The sequence below is a fragment of the Vanessa tameamea genome, chromosome 28, assembly GCF_037043105.1.
Source record: "Vanessa tameamea isolate UH-Manoa-2023 chromosome 28, ilVanTame1 primary haplotype, whole genome shotgun sequence".
NCBI classification, from domain to species: Eukaryota; Metazoa; Arthropoda; class Insecta; order Lepidoptera; family Nymphalidae; genus Vanessa; species Vanessa tameamea.
In genome coordinates, this window is record NC_087336.1 from 409,431 (window position 1) to 433,936 (window position 24,506).

The 24,506-nt window shown below is 35.2% G+C and overlaps 1 protein-coding gene across 1 annotated transcript in view; it reads right to left on the bottom strand.

Moving 5' to 3' along the window:
* Positions 1-24,506, bottom strand: part of LOC113395370 (neogenin) — a 144,263-nt gene that overhangs the window by 15,741 nt on the left and 104,016 nt on the right. Inside the window, exon 2 of the mRNA XM_064219580.1 lies at positions 2,099-2,282. Within this exon, the coding sequence (XP_064075650.1) occupies positions 2,099-2,282 (184 nt within the window). The remainder of the gene's footprint in view (positions 1-2,098; positions 2,283-24,506) is intronic.

Consider the following 24,506-nt stretch of genomic DNA (forward strand, 5'->3'; position numbering starts at 1 on the left):
ACCACTGAAGAGAATTTCGATGTACTGTAGTATGAAGTAAGCTTGAATTCCAAGGATACAGGCTATTTGTTTCGATCCTAGCACCTAAAGACCAAAGCCTAAAACGCGAGAGAAGTCACTAACTTAGCCACAAGAATGCGCGTCCGGATCTGCTTGTATTTAATCAACAAACAAATCAAATCAAATCAAAATCAAAATATAATTTATTCAAGTAGGCTTTTACAAGCACTTTTGAATTGTCATTTAACGGTTCGGAATCTACATAGATTCTACCTAGAATAACCGGCAAGAAACTCCGTAGTTACACTTTTTCAACATCTAAAAATACAGTTATGTTAGTTAAATACAATTATATATGTATGTTATGTCTCCTGCCTGGAAGTCAACAAGCATTAACTCCACGCTTTTTTAACATCTATATTCATGTATCGAATAATATGCCTTCTTTACCAATTTATTTTTTCGATCATTTGTATTTATTCGATGTGAAAATGTATTATTGTTATATACAGGGTTATTCGTAATTCGACGTATTCCCGTTAGGAGGTGATAGGGGTACCTATTTACGATAATTTTAACCCCCATATGCATGATGCAAAAGTGAATCATTTTTGAGTTATCACGTTTTTTAGATTTTTTAAAATAAGTCAAAAATGCAACTTAAAAAATGTATGTAAAAAAAAGTATCATTTAAAATCTATTTTTTTCTTCTGATGTATAAAAACGAATAAACACTGTTTATTTGCCAATATAAAAACAATAATTATCGGTCCAAATTTAAAAATGCGAGACGGAAAACGGTATTATTTCTATCCTTTTTTGATTTTTTTTCCACAAAAATGCCTTAAAAACAAAAAAATAAAACGTTATGAAACTTGTCCTGCAGATTATTTTAAAAACATAACCGTTTCGTTAAATTTTTGAAGGTGCATTTTTGACTTAATTTGAAAAATCTAAAAAACGTGATAACACAAAAATGATTCACTTTCGCATTATGCACATGGTGGTTAAAATTATCGTAAATAGTCACCCCTATCACCTCCTAACGGGAATACGTCGAATTACCAATAACCCTGTATATAAAGTTACCATCCATTGTTGAGATGTTGTACCGCTAAGCAGCAGTACTCAGTATTGTTGTGTTCCCGTTCGAAGGGTGAGTTAACCAGTTTAAATCCAAGCATAAGGGACACTTTATATATGTTGGTCAAGAAAAACTATTGTATTAATATTTGGCGGTAGAATGGTGAGAGGTACCAACACAAAAAGCACAGTCACCTATCACCATCTACCACCGTGTGATCACGTTTACTCTGATACCGTTACGTTGTGATAATTAACCCAACCACAAGTGCATAAAATTAAAATACGTGAATCCCAAAGTTAGTTCGAAGGCTTAACGGAACACTCCAATTACGTTCCGCTGAATAATTCACTTTGTTGACAACAGCTGTTTGGAACCGCTATAATGTATTAAACTTTGTAAATTGACTTAACACGAAGGTCGCTAACGTGGATAACGTTTTCGATATGACTTTATACTGTTTAGGTATATGTAGATAATTTATACATATTATTAAATAAATTCTCCATTTCGTTTTCGCTTACTTCTCCTATAGCAACTCCTCCCTTCTCTCTCTCTCTCAACTCAACATGAGTTTGATACGGTTTTGAGCCGAAAGAGCGATAAACGAGGGAGATATGCGTATATCTTTTGTAAATATTCTGTACAAAGTGGCTGAACTAGAACCGCGTGTAGGATATTCCGGTGGATAATGAAACAAGTTTTGATTTAATTTGATTCACCTTCGCACACGAGATATTAGTAGTGCTTACCCGGATTGTAACTGCCTACCTTTAGGTTAAGATTCACATGATCTTAACCATTCGGCCAACTCGATAGGATTTAGTGAGTGACTACTGTGTGATCTTACTAATAAGAATACAATCTCTGTTTATATGGTGATCCAAGACCTGCCCAATTCCTTATAAACATCCTACCCTACAGTACCCGTCCCAATTTCTTAGTGTACTTAAATGATTAGTTATAATCATTTAAGTACACTAAGTTATTGGTATGTTACAGGTAATCTTTTACCTGTAAGTATCAGCGCGTGGTAATGCGTGGTCTCTGGTAGGGGGCGCTGTGGCGCTGTACCGCCACGAGAGACGCGCGGGTGGCGGCGCCCCGCAGGCCAGCACGGCGCTCTCGCCCTCCGCCACCACCGCATCCGCTGGCTCTGATGACAGTCCAAACATTGTTTCGCTTGCATCTTCACCACCTGTGAGCAAAAACATAATATTATTGTATTTATCAGTTATTCTCCTGTAAAACTTAGATTGAGCAAGTGTAAATAAAGGCACATGAAAGGACGTAACATCATAAATCTTACGGTCAGTGGAGTGCTTGCTATTGGGAGCTATTGGCAGTTATTGGCAGCTATTGGCAGTATAAGGAATAGTCAAAATGCCAATTATTTATGCTAATTATTAGCACGGGTGACCATATGTAATTAGGTGGTCTTTATATACATTACTTTCAGCCAATAAAATACATATAGTGTACAATAATATATGCACATATATATCTTTAAGGAATTTATAAGGAGAGAGGTTTTATATAAAGACATAAAAACCTTTCAAGAAAAACAATTTGTTTGAAACCGGTTACGGATGAAGAAAAACTCAAATACATAATATATATATAGTCTATTCTTAACAAAAAAAGGACAAAAGACAAATAAACAACTGTACACATCGATTCGCAAAAAAACGAACGTTCGAATCTTGGAAGTAAAATTAAAGTGGCTATAAGTAGTTTATTGGAATGGTGTTCGGTGTTCAGAAAGTAGATTATACAGGAAAGCATCGGCAAAAAAGGCAGGGAATAGTCTTTTCTGAGAATCGGTAACTAAAATCAATTGAAATATTTTCAATCCTGCTAGCAAGCGACGAATGCAAACTCCAATACTTTCAGATCACCGATATCGCTCACAAACAATGAACAGTTCTCCTTTTACAACGAGAATCGTTATTTAATTCAATACCGTAACCATAAAAAATTATACCGAATCATAAAAATAAACCCCTTTCAAAGACCCCACAAAACACGCCTTCAACTTTGCACTGAAGAGCTCCTTAACGACCTACAACGTAAACCATCCTTTATAATTAAACTAAAAACCCTTCAAACTTCGCACAAAGACTTAAACCTTCGATTGAGTTAAACACAGACAAATATCACCCTTATCACAACGACGATAAGGACGATTGATAATCCACGCGACTACCTTCCAAATTTGTTCGATGCGAAATGATAAGATCCCTCTGAATAGTATTTGATTGGACCGACAATGGTGTATGGAAAAGTTGGTGAATTACGAAATAGTTCACACTACAATGGGTCCTATTACGTTTCGTTTAACGCTAAACTTGCTTGCACGAATTCTGGGTCAAAGGCTTTAGGTTATTGTAAATGAACGCCCGATCGGACGGTCACAATTCGCGTATTCCAATATGGAAACACAATGGCGTAGTTTCGATATGTGTATCCTTTTCTATTTTATCGTTCCTTTATCTAAATGTACTGTATCGTAAGTATTAGTAGCTGCTGTTCGGGATTAGTTTGGTGGTAGGGCTTTGTGCAAGCCCATTTGGGTATGTACCACCTACTCATCAACTATTCTACGATTTAGCAGCATTGTTGTGTTTCAATTTGAAAGGAGAGTGAGTCAGTATTATTAAAGGCACAAGGGACATGACATCTTCGTTCCCAAGTTTGGTGGTGCATTGGTTATGTAAGAAATTGTTAATATTGCAACCGGCGCAAATGTCTGAGGACAATTATGGCCTACTACCGTCGCCCATATGGGAGATCTCCTACCAATTCTATTTAAAAACATACATAATCACCATTGTATAAATGGAAACTGACAACCAGATCAGGTAAGAGCTTACGATTGCATTATTTAACTTGAAGAGGAAATTATTGGGTTTGATTTCTGACGCCACCTGGTATTCACGGTTGACCGCAAATTCACAATAGTGTAGGTTGGGTCAATTAATGTTTATATAGAATGTTGTACTACGTTACTGGAGCGCTATGTTTAGTATTACACTTAGAAAACATATGCCTTAACTGAAGATTGCGTTAGTAACTCTTTTTTGGGGCAATGTATACGTTTTTACAACAGGATCCCAGAAAACGTTCAAAATTATTCAATTATAAAATTCAAAAGAATCGTTAAAGAGCGTTTGTGTGCTAAAGGATATTACAACACTAATGACTTTTTAGTTGACTGCACACCTTGGGAATGAAATGATCGCCTCCAGGCTGCTTCAAATAACTAAAATATAATTATCATTGTACATAATAATGGTTAAAATATATATATATATATCCCGCTGAGTTTCTTTCGCCGGTTCTTCTCAGGTCCGAGGTGCTAAATTCCGAACCGGTGGTAGATTTTTGACAATCAATAAGCAAGTGTAAACACTTCTATATTGAATAAAGATTTTTGACTTTAACTCAATCAGAAATGAAAACATCGTGAGGAAACCTGCGTTTATCGGAAAACAATCTGCCACATATGTATCCAACTTCCCTTGGAGCAGCGTGGTGGAATATTCTCAAAATATTATCCTCAAAGGAATGAGGATGTGTAAGCCCAACTGTGGGAACTTACAAGCTGTAGCTTTACTATAGTATAGTATAGTATGGAGATAAGAATCACTAATTTACTGTCTGGTAAAATGTTTAGTTTGCGAAACAAACTTGCAAAATTTCGTTAATTGTTATATAAATAACTTCCTAACTTTTTTTTTTATTTTATGGCAGTCCCAGTACACTCCAAAGAGCAGGATCGTTTAAAAGAAATACGAGTTGTATCTCTTAAAGTTGATTTAAACTGATATTTTCTGCTATACTCGAGGAACTTTTTGATGAGTAAATATTTTAATTTGGAATAAGTATTCTATCTTTTTTGTACTGGGGTATTGGTAGTTTCTGTGTGCAAGCCTGCTTGGAGGGGTGGGTACCACTCACTCATCAGACACTAAAAATAAAGTAAAAATTCAGTGATGAGGGTGAGGCTTTCTTAGCTCTTCAAATAGCTACGCAGACTGGCACATCGGCCACCTGATAGTAAGTAGTCACCACTGCCCATAGACAATGACTCTAAGGGAAATAATAACCACCCCTTCCATCGCCAACGCACCACAAACCTTAGAAACTAAGATGTTATGTCCCTCATAGCTGTACTTACAGTATATAAATATAACTATTTTAGATAAATTTAATTAATACTAAGTTACATTTTTCCTTAATTCCAATTCTAACAAAAATGGTACTTATGATAAGGAAATAAGAACTATATTTATAAAGCACGTGAGTTAAAAATTAAATTTAAAATCTGTAACAGCTTAACAGATGAAACCAGATAATTTTAAATCGAATGTTTTTAATGAACATAAATAACTTTCAAACGAACAATGACGACCCGCATGCGTACGCGCACCCAATAAATCCTAACAAATAACCGATATAAGTGCAAGGGGAAGGGACAAACATGACAATAAAATCAAAGCAAACTATACGAGATTTTAAGCAATTGCCGCTCTTTATGTATTCGGTATAAGGTCGAATTTTTCGTAAATGTTTTTGACAGCAGATGTTCAGTCAGGTAGCAGTTTTTAAACATTTGAAATGTCAAAATGTTTACTGACAATATATTTAACGTTTTTATTGTTATATAACGTATTGCAACAAGCCGAAGTGACCCAGTGGGTAGAATAATTGAATCTTAAACGAAGATTACCGGTTCCTTTCTTACGGCGCTGTGAAGTTTTATTTACTTTGTGCTTATACAACTTTTAGAAAAATCAATCATTGGGTAAGTAGCAAACACTCATCATATATTCAACCACCAAACCAGTTGAAAGGGTAATAGAGCCAATGTAACCAGACACAAGAGATATAACATCGTAGTTCCTCAGGCTGGTAGCGCATTAACAATTTAAGGATGGTTAATATTTCTTACAGCACTAGTCTATAGGCGGTGTTGACCAATTGCCATCGAGTCGCTGATTGGTCAGTCTGCCTGCATGTTTCCATAAAAAACGTATCTTTTTAAATAAATTATACATTTCTAATATGTTAAAGTAATAACAAAACTATATCTATATAAATATTCGACATACATTACTCTGATCCCAATGTAAGTAGCTAAAGCACTTGTGTTATGGAAAATCAGAAGTAACGACGGTACCACAAAAAGCCAGACCCAAGACAACATAGAAAACTAATGATCTTTTTCTACATCGACTCGACCGAGAATCGAACCCGGGACCTCGGAGTGGCGTACCCATGAAAACCGGTGTACACACTACTCGACCACGGAGGTCGTCATATCGAAATAGTTGTCTGTATTCGCTTGCATATTAAGGATTATCGTCAGGGATTATCGTCAGTTGTTAAGCGTATAAGCTCAGCTTATATATAAATACAATTTGCATCATCAAACATGAAGCAAACGAGGTCGCGCTGAGTTCTGCTCATCCCAAGACCTAGATACGAAAACGCTAATAAAACGCACCCATCTGACGAGTCAATCAGCTGGAGCACGACAGTCGAGCGGACGTCTTCTAATTAGGTCGATTGCTAATCCACTCGCGATCAACGTAACAGACACACCAAACGACAAGTATATAAAGTTAGATACACACATCTATACGTTTGAAATGTATGTTGGTTTATCTTTTTGGGCTTAGAAGACCAATACCGTTCAAGCGACGGCCATTTAAGTTGATACAGTCGGTTTTAATATGGGCAACTGTGTGGTAAGTGGTCTCTCACTACATGGTGCTGTATCTCCATGATAACAGACTAATAGGCTCTTTGATGATGTTTTTAAGTAGACCCGTGTTATATCTGTGCGAAGCCGGGACTTTTAGCTGCTATTACATAAGCAAAATTTTAGTCATTCTTAAATACTTCCTCCTTCTTGTCAGCAAAACTAAGAAAGCTCTTACAACACGCCCCTCTCAACGCCTACGTAAGCGTCAGAATGAGGACTGTTATATCTGGTGAAATGAGAATTATTGACATTAAGTCCTTAAATATTAAAAAAATGAATTAAAAATAGATACTCTATAAATCTTGACCGTGTGGTGGCATTTGAAAATATATTAACTTTTCTTATAAAAAAAGGTAAAATTTAATATAAAATACATATTAAACACCGACACTTACAACATTCAGTCAAGGTAAAGTATATTAATTTTATAATTTAACTTGAATTACCCGAAATGATGGCACATTTTTCATAATTACCATTCGGTGCCTGTTAATATTAAGCGTTAATTATGACTCTTACGTTAACGAAAATTTAACAGGTTGTATATTTTACGGTATCGCGTTGCCCTCCCATCCTCATTAAAGCAACAAATGATGGCAAAAATAGGTGTTAAAACACAAAGCTTATATAAGAAAACTTGAAGACACTGATTCATATCTTCTGATCAGTCCTGACCGACTTCCCACAGTCGTAAATCTCAACAAACTCGCCAAATGCACAGAAGATATTATAGAGCACAAGTTTGTGCGCAAGCACAAGTATACTCCCTTCCCTCACTTTCATGAACGTGACGTTATGGGATATACTGGAATAAAGTATACTTTGTTTTAGTGACAAGATATTTGGTTCATTTCTAAAATCCCGCTGAGTTTCTATCGCCGATTTTATTCTAATTCCGAAGTGTTTATTTCCGAACCGGTGGAAGATTTTTGACAATCAATGAGCAAGTGTAACGCTTCTATATTTAATATATATTTGTAACTTTGAAAACAACTCAGAGTTAAAATCCAAACGAGACCGCTACCGCGTTAAGTGTTATTCTTCCAACCATTACACGCGGTTATAACATAAAGACAGTAGTTATTTTTAATTATGATCTCTTTATATATTACGTTTACATTTACATTACATTAGCAGCCTGTAAATTTCCCACTGCTAGGTTAAGGCCTCCTCTCCCTTTGAGGAGAAGGTTTGGAGCATATTCCACTACGCTGCTCCGATGCGTGTTGTTGGAATACACATGTGGCAGAATTTCGTTGAAATTAGACACATGCAGTTTTCCTCACGATGTTTTTCTTCATGAATTATAAACACAAATTAAGCACCTGAAAATTCAGTATTGCCTGCCTGGGTTTGAAACCCGAAATCGGTTAAGATGACCGCGTTCTAACCACTGGGCCATCTCGGCTATCTTTATATATAATCAAGTCAATTTAACTTCGACTTTGCAAATTAATTATATCATATAATTTCAAAAAAATATATCAACACAAGATTATATAGATAATAAAAAAGTTTGGAGCTAATACTTATTGACTTCCGGGCAGGATTTATTATATACATATATAATTGTATTTAACAAAACTTTGTATTTTAAATGTTGGAAAAGACTGTGTATTGCCGATTCTATTATAATCTACATTCCGAACCGGCGTCAGCTTTACTTTTATTACGATTCAAAAGTACTTGTAAAAACCTACTCGGAAATAGTACATTTCGATTTTAGCATCCTCTAACCGCACTAAACGTTGTCTAGTAAGTATGTAGGGCAGTCACACAACGGTTTTCTTGTTATAATCCTATAGAATTGTTTAAAAGGTGAAGACAACTAACTCATTTGTACGGAAAATCTTAATTCATAACTTCATCTTGTTAAAATTTAGGAACTTTAAAATCCAGCTCTTTAATTAAACAAACTCGCAGACAAGGACACTAACTGTGTCAACTACGGCCGTCGCGTGACGCGTGGAGCGCTGCTGGAGAGCCCTCACAAGACACTCGGTGTAATTTTGCTTGGTTAAGCCTCATTAGTCGTCGCGAACCCTGAACACATGCAAAATAAAGGATTTGATGTAATAACATCTGAACATTTAAGCTGTCATGTAAAGTTCGGAGTATCAATTCTACCGATTCTACATTTACATGACATGCAGGCATATTACCAATTACTTTTCGGAATACATAATTCATACTTAAAAAGGCTTTAAACAAAGTACATTAACATGAGTTCTTGCTTTTTTTCTATATATAAATATAAAATAATTACATGTCAAAATTCGAGAATGTTGTGAACAATTATAATTGATATACTTATTAGTAATTGTATAGAACTCTACGTTCTTAATGCACCTTTTTAAATAAGTTAAAAAAAATCATCATCCTCCTGCCCTTATCCCAATTTTACTCGGAGTCGGCGCAGCATGTCTTCTTCTTCCATACTTCTCTGTCGGACGTCATCTCACAAGTAACATTCTTTCTAACCATATCGTCTTTCACACAATCCATCCATCGTCTCTTTGGTCGTCCCCTACCTTTATATCCATCCACATCCAATCTCAAAACCTTTCTCACAACATGGTCCTCATTCCTCCAAATAAGTTAAAAAAATGTGGATTATAAATCATTTAATTATCATTTATTCTAACACGGTCTCTAGCGATGTTCTGTATAAAGGAATCAACAATCATACAAACAGACATCAATGCAGATTCAATCGTGTAATTACTTCACACAACATAATATCACAATACCCCATCGCTACAATCTCTCTGGCGCGCTCCATTAGCTTCGAGAACTATGAAAGGGCGAGCCCTAATGAGTTCCCCGTTCTGTATCATGTAGCACATTGTACTTACATAAGTTTGCCCGTAACGTCCACAAAATGCCCCACTGCTCGGCAAAGGCGTCTTCAAAACATAAACATATTATTTTTTTAGATTATGATGATTCTTTTTTAATTTTGAGTAAAAGATTTCTATAAATAATTAGCTCACCGTCTAGGCTTCAGACGGGTAAAGTATAGTCTGTTCCACACACAGGGGGATAAAAGCCAAATAAACAATATTTGACATCGAATTGTCGCGATATCATTGGTCGAGAGCTTGAATAATCTATGATATTCACTATGGTTTTGCTTAAAAATTCAACGAAGTTATTATCGGAAATTTGGAAGTAAAATTAAAGTGGATAAAAGTAGTTAAGTGGAATGGTGTCGTATTATAAATAATTCGATTGGAATAGACTATACACACAACAATTAAAAGACGAACATACAAACATTTACTTTTATTTATTTAGAAGATTACGCGTATAAATGTTAAGACAGTGTGGGCGGTGTACATATAAAGGTAATTAATTCCAAACATAAGAAACTCCAATATCATAAAAGACTTGATCTATTTAATCTGTTGGTAACTTACTATAATATTTAAGTTTCAATCTCCAGTCAAAACTATAAAGCAGGTTTATCCCATGCATAGATACCACGCACATATCCAAGTAATTATAAATGCTGACATGACGCGAAGTTCGAGCTGAATGGGCCCTAAATTATTCAGGGTCTGTTAGTAAAGTAACATTTGGGTAACGACATGCTGATGTTTCACGTCTCCTGAATATAAAATACGGGCATTAGGTAGCCAGGGAATACTCGCCTTGGAAGGCTTTAATATTATACCAATAGGTATTTTGTTTAAAGTTTGATACTTATGGAAGAAAATGGTGATTTCAACCTCTCTTCAAACAAGAACCTCTTGAGATAAGAGCATTTATATTTGTAGGGCGTATGTTATGTCACATTTTAATATGATCTTCGATTTTTACCGTTCTGGTAAATCATTAGTCGGTATTAAATATGTTGTTTTATATGGAAATATAATTAGAGCCTTATGGCTGAGTACCAAGTTTGTTTGCATTATCTCTTATAACCAGAGATGTATTCATAAAACAGAGAGACGTCTTTTGATTTTGATGTTAGATTAATAATAAAAATAATAAGACATTAGACTATGGTCCAACATTAAAAATGAAGTTCTTAATTTCAAGGAAAGAAGAAGTCTCCGAGGAAGTTTACGAACGAACAATTCAAAGTCCAAGTCCTTATCACTAATATAGTGACGCTTGCTCGAATTCGAACTATACGTAGTTATTCACATCATCAGCATTACTTTTAATGTATATATTTTAATACATATATACATATATTAACTAGAAACTAATAATAGATGAACGTTTCCCCAGAGATGCATGCAAGCATGCAGTTAAATTTATTAAATTATGTGCCTCTTTCATACAATTTTCCACATTGACAATTATGCTTACCGCTTGAGGTCATCATTTAATTATCGGAAATAAACTTTCTATTATAAATGTACATAATTTTTTATCAAGGTGAAATGGTACAAAAAAAAACTTTTTAGTCTGACAATCTCGAGATACATTACTTGTTCATTTAAGAAAATTTATATTATTACATAAAACAAAAATGGAACATATTCGACGTTCCCATTAGAAAAATTAAAAATATCAACCAATCGCCACCAAATGCTGAAAAAGGTAAAACAAGCAGAACACAACGCTGACGGAAAACCGATACACAAAGAATACAATAACGAAAGTACGGGAACTGTGTCAGGGAGTCGCTGACGAGCGCCCGCTGAGGCATCAGCTACTACCGTCGCTCCAGATTATAAGGAAAGGATTAAAAAACGAGAGCAAATCGTTGCTTTCAAGATTATTATCCACGAAAGCGCGACTTTTAAGGCATTTTCTGCTTCGCACAACCGCTCTGTGGAACCAACTTCCACCGGTAGTTCTTTCGATCTGATATGACTTGGGAACCTTTAAGAGAGGAGCCTACAATATAAGTACGCTTAAAGGTGTTGTACAAGTCAATGAGCGGTGGTAGTCACTTTCCATCGGGTAAGTCTTCCGATTGTTTGTCAAAAAATCTTAGTTGATGTTTTTGTTTTGGAAATATTTTGGAGGGAATGAAAATTATGATGATGAATGAAGGATGACGATTGACAAATTTTATCCACGTCTGTATGCTCTTTATGATCAACTATATGCGAATGCAGCCATCTCTATTTCCTCGCTCTCAATTCAATAGGAGAACACATCCGACAGTACCGGAGATAAATCAGGTGCAAAATCAATGACTGTAAATGATACCAAAGACACAATAGTATACGCCCTGGCAAGTTACCAAAACCTACAGATCACCACTAAGTGGTCTTTACTCGAAAAATTAAATTACTATAACCGGACCGGTTTTTGTTTGTCCGGTCCTGCAATCTACAAAGCCTAAATAAAGAATATTTTGGTTGATTTCGATTTTATTGTCTTCGAACTATATAGAAACAAAAAGAAAAAATATATTATCACTAAGCATTATCAAACAAACCATCTCGCCGCTTCCGTCTGTCTGTGCAATTGCAAAAACTACCGAACGTCATCTTGATATAAGTAATAAGTTTTAAATTTACTTGCTTATTGGTCATTGTGTGAGTTCGTTTGGATAGGTATCACCCACTCATTAGATCTACCTCCAAGTAGCATTGTTCTGTTCCGATTTGACAGGTGAGTGAGCCAGTGTAACTACAGGCACACGGAGCATGACGTGTCAGTTCCCAAGGTTTGTGGCAATGGTTTAATTTTTTTACGATGGCCACTTAGAATCAAGTGACCCATTTGAAATACTACAGTGCAACCCATAAAACAAATAACCTCCTCAGCTTGATTTTGAAGACCTCAGTACTCAGATCTCCAAACTGATTTTCATTGGCTTACGTTGAATTGTTGCTTAAATACAAAACATCTATCAAAGTTGGCTTGGAGTGTCGCGTAACCGATTAAACAGTGACACGACAAATTAACGAAGCGTTACAAGCAAGTTGGCACGCTTGTTTAAGTTTTAAATTGGTAGATAATTTCGTATCTAATTCAATTAAATATTGTTTCATAATATGCAGTAAGTAACAATCGGTTTATGTCCCACAACTGGGCAAAATAAGTTTTTCCATTTTAAGAAAGTTTCGATCTTACTCCAACACGCTGCTCCGATGCGAGCTGATGGACATTAACTATATCATCGAACGAAGTCAGGACGGGTAAGTCAACTAGTATTAATTATAAAGTTATTATCAGCATAAGTCGATATTCATTTCACGAGTAAGATTCAAAGTGAACCTAAATAAAATAATAAAAAAATATTCATAGTTATTTCAAATTATAAACCGAACAAACAAAATGTTAAAATTTTGCCTTATTTTTTTAGTAAAAACAAAAGCTTCGTATCTTGTGGAGGAAGAGCTTAAAACGAGAGGTTACTTCGGAGGCACTTTTTGAAAACGAAAGTTTTCATTATCTGTAAGAACTGGGTCTCTTGTTAACGGCTCTGACAACAATGGTATCATTATTGAAGACAGTTGCGCGAAAATAGGTTAAGTTATCGTGTTTCGCAATAAAGGCGAAACACGATAACTAAAAAATAAGGGTCTAAAGGTCTTAAAAATATTGAATTAAAAAAATAATATTTGAATAATATTTGAATTAAAAAATAGAATTAAAAAATATATGTTAACAATTGCGTTAAACTTCATGACAGTGTTCTGGTTGGTGGAAGAGCCTAACTAACGATTTTTTGTACAGATTCATCTCAGTGAAACCTAGATCCCGAAAATCCCATGACTCAAAAACGTTTAATGCTTACACTTAAATATAGAATATAAGGACTTTATAATAATAGCGATGTTATGATAAGATCATTTACTTAATGAGTAGTACTGAAATATTTACAATGTTTTTTGACACTATTATTATCTTTCTTCCTTCAATTATAGATATGATGTATATTATGTCAATATTGTGGTCCCTGCCGTGTATACACGTGCTAGAATAAACTTGTTACTCCAAGTACCCGATTACACAGAGTTAGTAACTCTTTTTTGGGGCAATGTATACGTTTTTACAACAGGATCCCAGAAAACGTTCAAAATTATTCAATTATAAAATTCAAAAGAATCGTTAAAGAGCGTTTGTGTGCTAAAGGATATTACAACACTAATGACTTTTTAGTTGACTGCACACCTTGGGAATGAAATGATCGCCTCCAGGCTGCTTCAAATAACTAAAATATAATTATCATTGTACATAATAATGGTTAAAAATATATATATCCCGTTGAGTTTCTTTCGCCGGTTCTTCTCAGGTCCGAGGTGCTAAATTCCGAATCGGTGGTAGATTTTTGACAATCAATAAGCAAGTGTAAACACTTCTATATTGAATAAAGATTTTTGACTTTGACTTTGACTAGACGTGGAAGATATGAGAACGCTTAGAACGATAGTGTAGGACGCCCCATGGCGAGGTGGACGGACGAGTGTACGTCAAACGGTTGAATAAAATAAATAAATATGAATGTATGAGAATTAATAAACTGTTTTCGAAAAAATCTGTCATTTACTTTTCGGTGAGCGGTGGGAACCATACCGTCTGGCGGCACATCTGTCGGGAAAAAATCAAATCATGAACAATTACATTGTTTCAGATCACAGTACGATTTTTTTATTAATATATACGAGAAGTTGCCTTAGTTTTACTTCTCACTGTCACACCTTTGAAGCCTTCACGTAGTGCTGTTGGAATGCCGTTGGCATTTGATAGTTGATTGATTGATTTGAACATTGTTCAATAAATCTTAAATTTATAGAATTTGATATTTTGTTTCTTCAGGTAATTTTTTTAATGTAGGTATTTTCTATTTGTCCGACGAATCGGTCACTGTTTGGTTAACACCCTCATCCCATGACATAGGTACTTTAGAAGTACAAGACTTTCCTAATAAAGTCAAAGCATCGCCAACCATGAGATCTAAAATTTTATATCCCTTGTAGATAATACATAGACTCATACACTTCAATCCGGTTCACACCTAAACAACCTTTGTACATTAAATGATGGCGGATAGGTTTGCATAATTGGATAATTACAAAAAAAAACCATCATTTTAGCTTCTAACAAAGCTATGAACAAAAACGTCATATTAAGAAAAGGTCTTAAAAATATTGAATGGTTAACAATTGCGCTAAACTTCATGAAAGTGTTCTGGTTGGTAGAAGAGCCTAACTAACGAATTTTTGTACAGATTAATCTCAGTGGAACCTAGATCCCGAAAATCCCATGACTCAAAAATGTTTAATACTTACACTTAAATATAGAATAAATTGAATTATCAGAGAACATTAGAAGTGGGCAAATCAATCAGTATTTATAAATCCAGCAGTTTAGATAGCTGCAATAGCATTGAGTAAAAAAAAATGCAAAGCGCTCTTCAAGCGGCACATTTCGACAGAGCGTATCAATTGATTGACGGACAATGGGTGCCACTGCATCAATTACTGCTGCCACGAGACAATCTGTTCAACAAATTGTTTTGGTTTATCGTTTCTCAAATACTGTCGTGCTGTCCTTTTATTTTGATGTATTACTATTTCGACTCTTAACATTAAGCGACATCTTTTCATTTTGAACGAGCTGGTGTGACAAATGTCATCTAAGTAAGAGCGTAAACGAAATTGAATTAATCTACTTCGAGGAGATCTTTTTTGTAGCTTAATGCAAACGCCAAAACGGGTTGGGTAGATGTACATGTGATAAAATTTCATATGATACTTCTGCAGATCTAACGATGTTTGGCTTTAATACATAAGTACGTGAAAATGAAGCGGTGCTTGGGCTAATTTGATCCCACAATCTCCGATTACAGGTGAGCGGAGACATGTTCTAGCTACTGGGTCATCTGAACATTTTTATTAGCTGTAATTAAAAGTATTTTGTTTAAATTGCTTCCATAGAACATCTTAAGGATTGATGACGAGGTAAAAATTGTTCCACAAATAAAAGACCCTCTACGTATCAAACAAATTCTGACAAAACGATCTCTTCAATTTCGAGAAAAACACACGCCGAACGATACCAAGAGTTGCCACCTAGTTCATATAAACGTCAAATTCTCCATCACGATTAATGGGGTCAGTGTACCCCTATACTGGTATCGGAAATACAGAGGAAGCCGTCTCGTCAAATGGGTCAAGCGACTGGCCGTGCGGGCAATTTCCGGAGCGACACGCTTTACTTCCGCGAGGTGTTTCGTTCCCATTGATTCTATTGGAAATATTTTGTCCGCGTATTTACAATAAGTCATTGATCTAGTAAACTGTGAATTCATATTTCCAGTAACATTGGTTTCATCTTTAGGGCTCGGTTCTTTTGACCTCAATTTCCCTATAATATTGGTTGTGTGATTAGTGTGTCCATTCGGACAGGATCTATTCACACTAAATAAAACTTAACGGAAAACGGCTTATTGTTCCGTGTATTTTTAAAATGTTCTAAGATTTGATATAAGTTATATAAGAATAATTGTTACTGTTTTTTTTTCTTTAAATTAACAAATCTCAGACTGACCGGTTTCTGTTTCGGTGTATCCAGAAATCCAAAAGTTTAAGAAAATCAGCTTATCCGAAACGAAATTAAGAGACATTTCAAGTAAGATACCAAATTAAATCACAGGAGATGCTGCGCAATGCGTATACGATGACGAGGGTCGGCTTATGGAACGTCGAACAAATTACGTGAGATGACAAATTTTATCAGTGTTCTTTTAAAAAGCTTCGAATTTCGTAAAGATACGTTTTACACGACTGCCCAAAAATAGAAAGAAATTTTTTCGGGTTACATACGTATGTTAACTTATTTATTCCACTATAACTTTTAAATTTCTGCACAGAATTGGATGTATGGGATATCGACCTAATTGCTATTTACCTTTTCTATTTTTAAGATAAAAAAAATGTTTATTTAACAAATGGTAACATTATAATATAGATTTCATTGGCTCACGCGAACTATTACTCAATAGTGATCCAAAGTAAAAAAAAAACTTGCTTCATTATATAGCTTGCCTCGTCGTAGTGTATGTTTGTTTATGTGTCGAGATGGTATTGACTCAACGCGTGAATCTTAAAGAGATCCTGGGTTCAAATAATAGTGACACTACTAAGGTTTTATATTAATTATGATTTGTATGTTTATTATTGTCAGCTATGAAGTAAAATCTAGTCCTAATTTCTGCTTGACAAATAAGGCTTTTGCTTGGCAGTGGGACATTTATAAGTGACCTTAGTTAGCAAATGTTGCATACTAATTATGTTCTAGTTATAGTACGATCATGCTCACTGACTTTATAGCTTAATATATCTATATAAATACGTGAAGAGAAAACTATGCACCTCTTTCTAAACATATTGCGCGCACGGAATGTGAGATTTGCCATAGTTAAAGTTCATATAGAAAAGCTTAGAAAGTTTTAAACATTTATGTACAAATATTTACTAATACTATAAAAATGTAAAATTTGTTTGTATGTATATAGGTGGAAATGTAAAAAAAGTCACTGGTAGATATGGGCATTATTCCTGAGTGCTTTAAATATACATAATATGTCTTTGTTAATAAATTGCACCAGTGCGAGGCTTGGCGGGTCGCTAGTACTAAATAAGATGAAACGTTCATACTTTACGTTCGTTCGAATGGCAAAGACAACACACGTCATGTGAAAGTTAAAAATCAATAACGCATACATTGTCATTTCATACGTTCCGTTCGACAAGGTATCGTCGGACTGAGGCATAATTTTTCCTTTCGAATCAATGAATCTTACATTTTCATTAAAACAGTACTTATTTTACCTACTTGAATAATGCAATATTTTTTTATTTTACCCCAGCATCATAATGATATCTTCAGCAGTATACTTTTAAGATGAATTTCAGTAAATAAATAATAAATTTTAATGAAGATTTTTCTTCGTGAAACGGAACGTATTTAAACTCCAAAATGATGAATACTAAAGGCAGCTAATTTACATAAATCGTCGTAGAAATGGAATAAAAATGATATCCAGCTGTTGGAGCGTTCCAATCAACAGTCCGTTCCGGCGAATCTCGGAATCAGATTAGGGGTGCAATAAATACGTCTCAACTAGTGATTTGACGAGGGTCGACTCGTGGACGGAATTACAATAGGATCGCTAAAACTCTTTCGACCCACCGTTTTTCGTTTAAGTTATACAAAATTATTTATATTATTAAATACAAATCTTAATTCTGAATACTGGAATGAACCCAGTGGTTAGAACACGATATTCTCTACCTCAGGTAGCGGGTTCAGATAGTTTTTCGTGTGATTAATTTGTGGATAATTAATCTCGTGAGATGAAAATTTGTATGAGTATCCACGAGTATCCATCCTACATTGGCTTTCCTCAAAGTAGGTGTCAGCCCAGCAGCGGGACACTTACTTGGGTTACTTTACGAATATTGCCATGTTAATTATAATCTATTTACGTATTACATGATCACGTTTTACCTGTTCTAAGAACCCTTATTTGATCACTTATTCTTTATTAAGAAAGATAAATGAAGCACATAAATTCTGACACCGCAAAACTGCCCTTATTGGGGCAAGGAATTATTTTCTACAATATCACTTTACTATGCCACCTCAATGCGTTCCGGTGGACGTGTAACAGAATTTGATCCAACACTTTTAGGTTTCCAATACTGATCACCAAGCAATCAAATTACAAAAACAAATTAACCACTTGAAAATTAAACACCACTCCATAATCCAAAATTGAATCCAAGATTCACATATTCACAGGGCAATCTCATCTCAGCAACACTCGCAAAGACTCGAACGCAAAAACCACTTCCTGTATCCCGCAAGTCATAAACTATCGAGTCGACGAACGGAATTTCCAACAATTAACTATCACAGAAGACACAAACAGGTCGGGGCAGCTCCGCAGATAATTGCTAGATAAGAGGAATATGGTCGTCATTAACGAGGCTCTGAGAACGCCGAATGGTTTGAGTCGTAAATAATCTTGTGCAATCGGTTTTTGCTCGTCACCGGAACGAATGCAGGGAGTGCGTTGACTGCGATTCTATTTTTTCATAAAAATCATTAGAAATAGACTTTTTATTAAAATGGCATCTTGATGTTCTTGTTTTTAGTTAAAGTCTAGAATAATAATCGATTTGAAATAAATGTTAAAATATACTTCATTCAATTAGGCTCATTTTGATTTTGATTTTCAAACAAGTATTTTTGAATTATGAATCGTCAATAGTGCCATTGCTTTGTTACGGGTCGCTTAGCGATGTAAAAAGTCGCAGGATTGATCTCGACGCAAGTGATCAGCTTAAGAGGTGTTGGTAAATAGGAACAGCAGTAATTCCGTGACTAATTTGGGGAATTGCTACTAAACTTTATTTTTAAATCATAATCATTCAATATTAAATCCAAATTATATTAAAGCCATTATGGAAGAAACAAAATTATCCGCGAAAAACGCTCGTGAAACGTCTATAAGCGATATCCGACTGTTCAATCCAAGAAGGCTTTCACAAGCACGGCAATAATTAATAATTACAAAGACAGCTCTTTTGACTTATTAACAAAAAGACGCGTCGTTATGCACTACCGAGAATTTGTATTCACTTTTAATTTTGTATTCGCTTTTGTTACTTCACTATTATAGTTTCGCGCGCTCCATCTGGCTTTTCTATTCTAATCTGAGTTTACGAGGCTAAATTTTAAGTTACGACCGGATCGGAATACGTAATCTAAAAGGGAACCGAAAAGAAACTTAATTACACTTTCCGACCAATTAAATTATAAAGGGAAGCATGTTAATTAATACAATTAAATATACTAAATTTTCTAGAAGTGCTTAATATCAAACTCAAACTCAAATTCCTTTATTCAATATAGAAGCATTACACTTACTTATTGATTGTCAAAACACTTACAAAACAACAATGGTGTACCATTTATAGGTTTTAAAATAAAGGTAATTACATTTTTAGCTGAGTGTTGTTACAATTAAAAGTTATCACGGCATAGAAAAGGACAGTTTTATCTATTAACCTTACACAACATTTTTTCTACTATATTATACAAAAGAGGAAAAAAAATTACTAACAATAATAATACAATATAAAAATGCAAATGACAAAAGACAAGACAATTACAAATTACCAACTAATTACTAAACTATTAAAAAATGAAAAAAATAGTGTAACCTTTTCTATAGGTAACAAAAATTTTAAAACAACATTGTAACAACAGCCACACACTGTTACAAAACGTAGACGATATTCTAAATTTGATCTTTATTTTAAATGAAACACTACCAACGACAAAAAAAAAAGACAACACTCCGACCTGAGAAGAACCGGCGTTCATAATATACTTGTTTTATTAGGTTATGGATATGAGACGAGATGGTAGACCGCGAGCGAATTCAGTCGTTCAACTGTTTTTAACGATTAAGATACGTTATCGATACTATTCCGATCCGACGTCCACCAAACCGTAACATCGTTGTGTACTGCAATACGAAAACGGATAAACAGCAACGGTTACGTTACAATTCGATGGCGATAAAGGGACAATTTGACAGCAGAATTGCCCCATTTAGATTTCGTTTAGTTTTATAATTAATAACAGGGTTATTCATTTTATATGCAGCGGATGTGTGACCAATCAGCACTGGAAGGGCTCCATAGAAACTGCAAAAGTTTTCCTTAAGAACAACGAAGGACTTTGCGAAGCGCTTCAGCGATCACAAACATTATTTTTTAGAACAACCCTCGAACCATTACCGTAAGAGGTAAGACAGCTTCGCTGGTTGTGGCATTTATGGATTGACTTTTAGAAATATAAGGACTTAAGTGCAAAAACATTTCATACGAAAAAACTTCATTAAGCGCGTTATGTGGCTACTTGATGAAGTCTTTAAGGCATCGTTTATAATGTTGAAAGTTTTTTGCGGGTACGTCTGCGTTGAATGAGCCTCGATACCGGTCCGCGCGTTCTCATTATGTGCATCGCCGTAATAAAACACTTTATAACGAGCTAATTAAACAATTGATGATCTGTACAAGCCTGTTTAGGTAGGTACCACCCACTCATCATAAACTCTAACAGATCCTGTAAAACTCCCACGTCTGGGCTAAGGCCTCCTATCCCATCGAGGAAAAGGTTTTAGAGCTTATTCACACATGTGGCAGAATTTCATTGAAATTAGACACATGCAGGTTTCCTCACGATGTTTTCCTTCAACGCCGAGCACGAGATGAACACAAATTAAGCACAGGAACATTCGCGTGCCTGCTTGAACCTGTAATTATCAGTTAAGATATACGCGTTCTAACCACTGGGCCATCATCGGCCTTAATATTCTACATCTAAAGAGTAATAGCTTAGTACTGTTCATTCAAAGGTACAAGGGACATAACATCTTTGTTTCCAAGGCTTGCAGAAGCCCCACCACCAAATCGTACAATTATGATTACAAACGTAGATCGCATAGCCATATGATCCTATATATTTGTCTATGAATATAGAAACAGATTTATTGCCAGACTAGCGAATAAACAGCACAATAAGATATGCACTTTGATTGAAAGAAAGACATGTTCATTTAGGCCACGGCACAATTATAAAAGTATCAAAAAAAAAAAAACAAAAACAAACCAAACATAATTGTGTAGATTACCTAAGTAGTAACATAATCTACAAAAAAAAACACAACAAAAAGGAATGAAGATATAAAAGAAGAAATTTGGTAAGCAATGATAGGAATGGTGTCCTAAATAGGTGTACTATCCAGCTTCCAAGTTGGGTTCCAACAACCCAACGCTGATTTTCAATGGTACCCCATGTGTTTATGACGGGCTGTGACAATCTATGCTAATATTTAATTTAATATTTATACATTAAATAAATATCAAAAGTAACAATGGTATTATATAAATTTAACCTAAAAAACGTTGATTGCTAACACAAGTTTAAGCCATCACATGATACAAGTATTTTTGGTATCGTACTATTTCGAGACGATTAAGTTTTGAATGTCAGTTACATGTACAAACAGACAAAGCCACCATGAGAATACTCTATCCGTTTGATACAAACGTTCAGACGAAATGAATCGTTGACAGTCAAAAGCTTGAAACTTCGTTGAAAATTAAAAAAAAATGGAATAACAAAGACACGGTAGACACAGATAAAAAAACGATTCAAAATTAAAAAGTTACAATAACAGACAACGGTATAATTCATTCAGCTCACGTAGCGAGGGGCGGCACGTGGGAGGGGGTTGTACTCAATTAGTATCATCATTAATCAAGCGACTGACCTTATTGAAAGGACAGGACATTAGTTTAAGAGATCGTTGATAGACTTAATATAACCCGGGACTAAATAAACAATTTGGTGGTAGGGCTCTGTGCAAGCATGGTAGGTATTAACTTCTCATCATTTATTGTACCGCCTAGCGGCAATATTTAGTCCTATGGTGTTGCTATTTAAAGGGTTAGTGAGCCAGATTACAAGCACAATCTCAAACTTAAGTTGGTAATAAAAATATGTAGGCAAATATATAAAAATGAAAATTTAGGTTAGCAACGTCTGAGACACAAGTCACAGGAACGAGGAACATAACATCTCAGTTCCCAAGGTTGGTGGCGCCCTAGTTTTGTATGGGATGGTACATTATTCTTACATAACCAATGTCAATGGGCAGTGGTGACCACTTCCCATCAGTTGGTTCATATGCCAGTTTCCCTTAGATATATTTAAAAAATAAACTGCCCACTCAAAAGTTCCTCCCTCAATCACCCCCGATACTAGTATCAACAAAAGCATCCAGACCACGACAAACAGATACGTTTTGTATAAATATTAGTCACTGGGGATGCAACTGCGCGAAATAGTCGTTTGCTTTTTAAAAATAAACTTTTGAAAAGTGAAAAGTTTCACGCCAAGGGGACATTTAGACTTTGATAAATATTCTGTGAGCCTAAATGTTATAAATACAACTTGGATAAACTCCGAAAGCAGGAAACTGAATTTGGTTATTAAATTTAACGTACAACGTCGTTTTGAATATTATATTATTCGGAGTTCCCTCCGAAGGTTTTTGGGCATTTTAATAATTTTCGAGTTTTCGAATTTTGAAGTACATCTCTGCCGATAATCATGTTTAGAACATTTGTTTTCTACTCTTATCAAACACCTCAGAACTGAGAACAACCGGTGAAAGAAATAAATTAATTTCGTGCTCGTTAAGGAAAACATCGTTAACCGAATTTAAATCTACATGTGTATCCACTGGAGCAGCGTGGCGGAATAAGCTTTATGTACATTTTTTTTTAATTTTGCCGTCCACTGCTGAACGAAAGACTCCCCCATAGAAAGACAACCATTCCGATCTTGGGCAGTCCGTATCTATCTCGTATCTGCCCCCTTTTTTAATCTTCTGTCTGCTCGCCACAGGACGTTTACCTAAGCGTAGTCTCCACTCCAGCACGCGTCGGCTCCGTCGGCAATTGAGGCACCCGGAGACATGACCAGTCCACTTCCACTTCAGCGACACATGTAGTTAATTTACTTTTACGTCCAAATTCTACATACATACATCAGATTTCCACCAACCCGCATTGGAGCAGCGAGGTGGAATATGGTCCAAACCTTGTCCTCAAAGGGCGAGGACGCCTCAGCCCAGCAGTGGGACAATTACAGGCTGTTAATATAATGTAATACAAGAGATCGTAGAATTGAATTAAAATCAAATAATCCTTTAACCAGGGTAATTCTGCATTATACGAAGATTAGTTCCACTTCGCATGAGCCGAGCGACCTACAAACAAACAGTTGTATAGTATTAATTCAAGCAGCGAACATGGAAATTGTGTTTGTAATCTCGACACTCCGTCAGCGCGCTCTCAACGGCGCGATGTTAGGAACTTTAGGGCTGAGGCGAACTTATTTTGTCAATAATTTATTATCAAACAAAATTCACAACCATTACGTTTAAAAAAAATGTATTGTGTACTGGATACCCTCGCGCTTATAATCCAATGATGATTATTAAACATGGCAAACCAGTCTGGGTAGGTCCGCCCAGTCATCAGATATTTTCTACCGCCAAATAGCAATATTTACTTTTGTTCTGTTCGAAGGCACTGTAACAACAGGCACAAAGGACACCAATTCTATAGTCCAAAGGTTGGCAATGCATTGGTAATGTAAGAAATTATAAAAAATGTACACGGCGCCAATGTCTATAAGCACCCAACTGTATTATACAAAAAAATGGAATTTAATCGTCAACACAACCATAACACGATATCAAATTACTTTATAAAGTTTTTAATGAAATAATAGATAAAGATAGACTGTTGATTGTAGATATAATATTAATGTTGCTAGAAGACCATTTGGCAAATCATGTCCGTTCTTTAAAATTGGCCGCACTCGAACGAAACTTGGACAAAATGATCCGATATCACAAATATCGTGAGAGTGTAATCATTGTGTGTGACATCGGCTGTGGCAGGCACTCATAATTCATGAACACATGGTATTTATTTTATAGTGCAAATGTTAATTTAGCTTAAGAATTTAGTTGTTACGTCTTTTTTTTTGTTTTTTTTTTAACTAAAATAAGGTTTTACAATTAGTTACCTCTTTTTTGTTATTTTTATGTAAATATATATTTTTTTAATTTGATATATA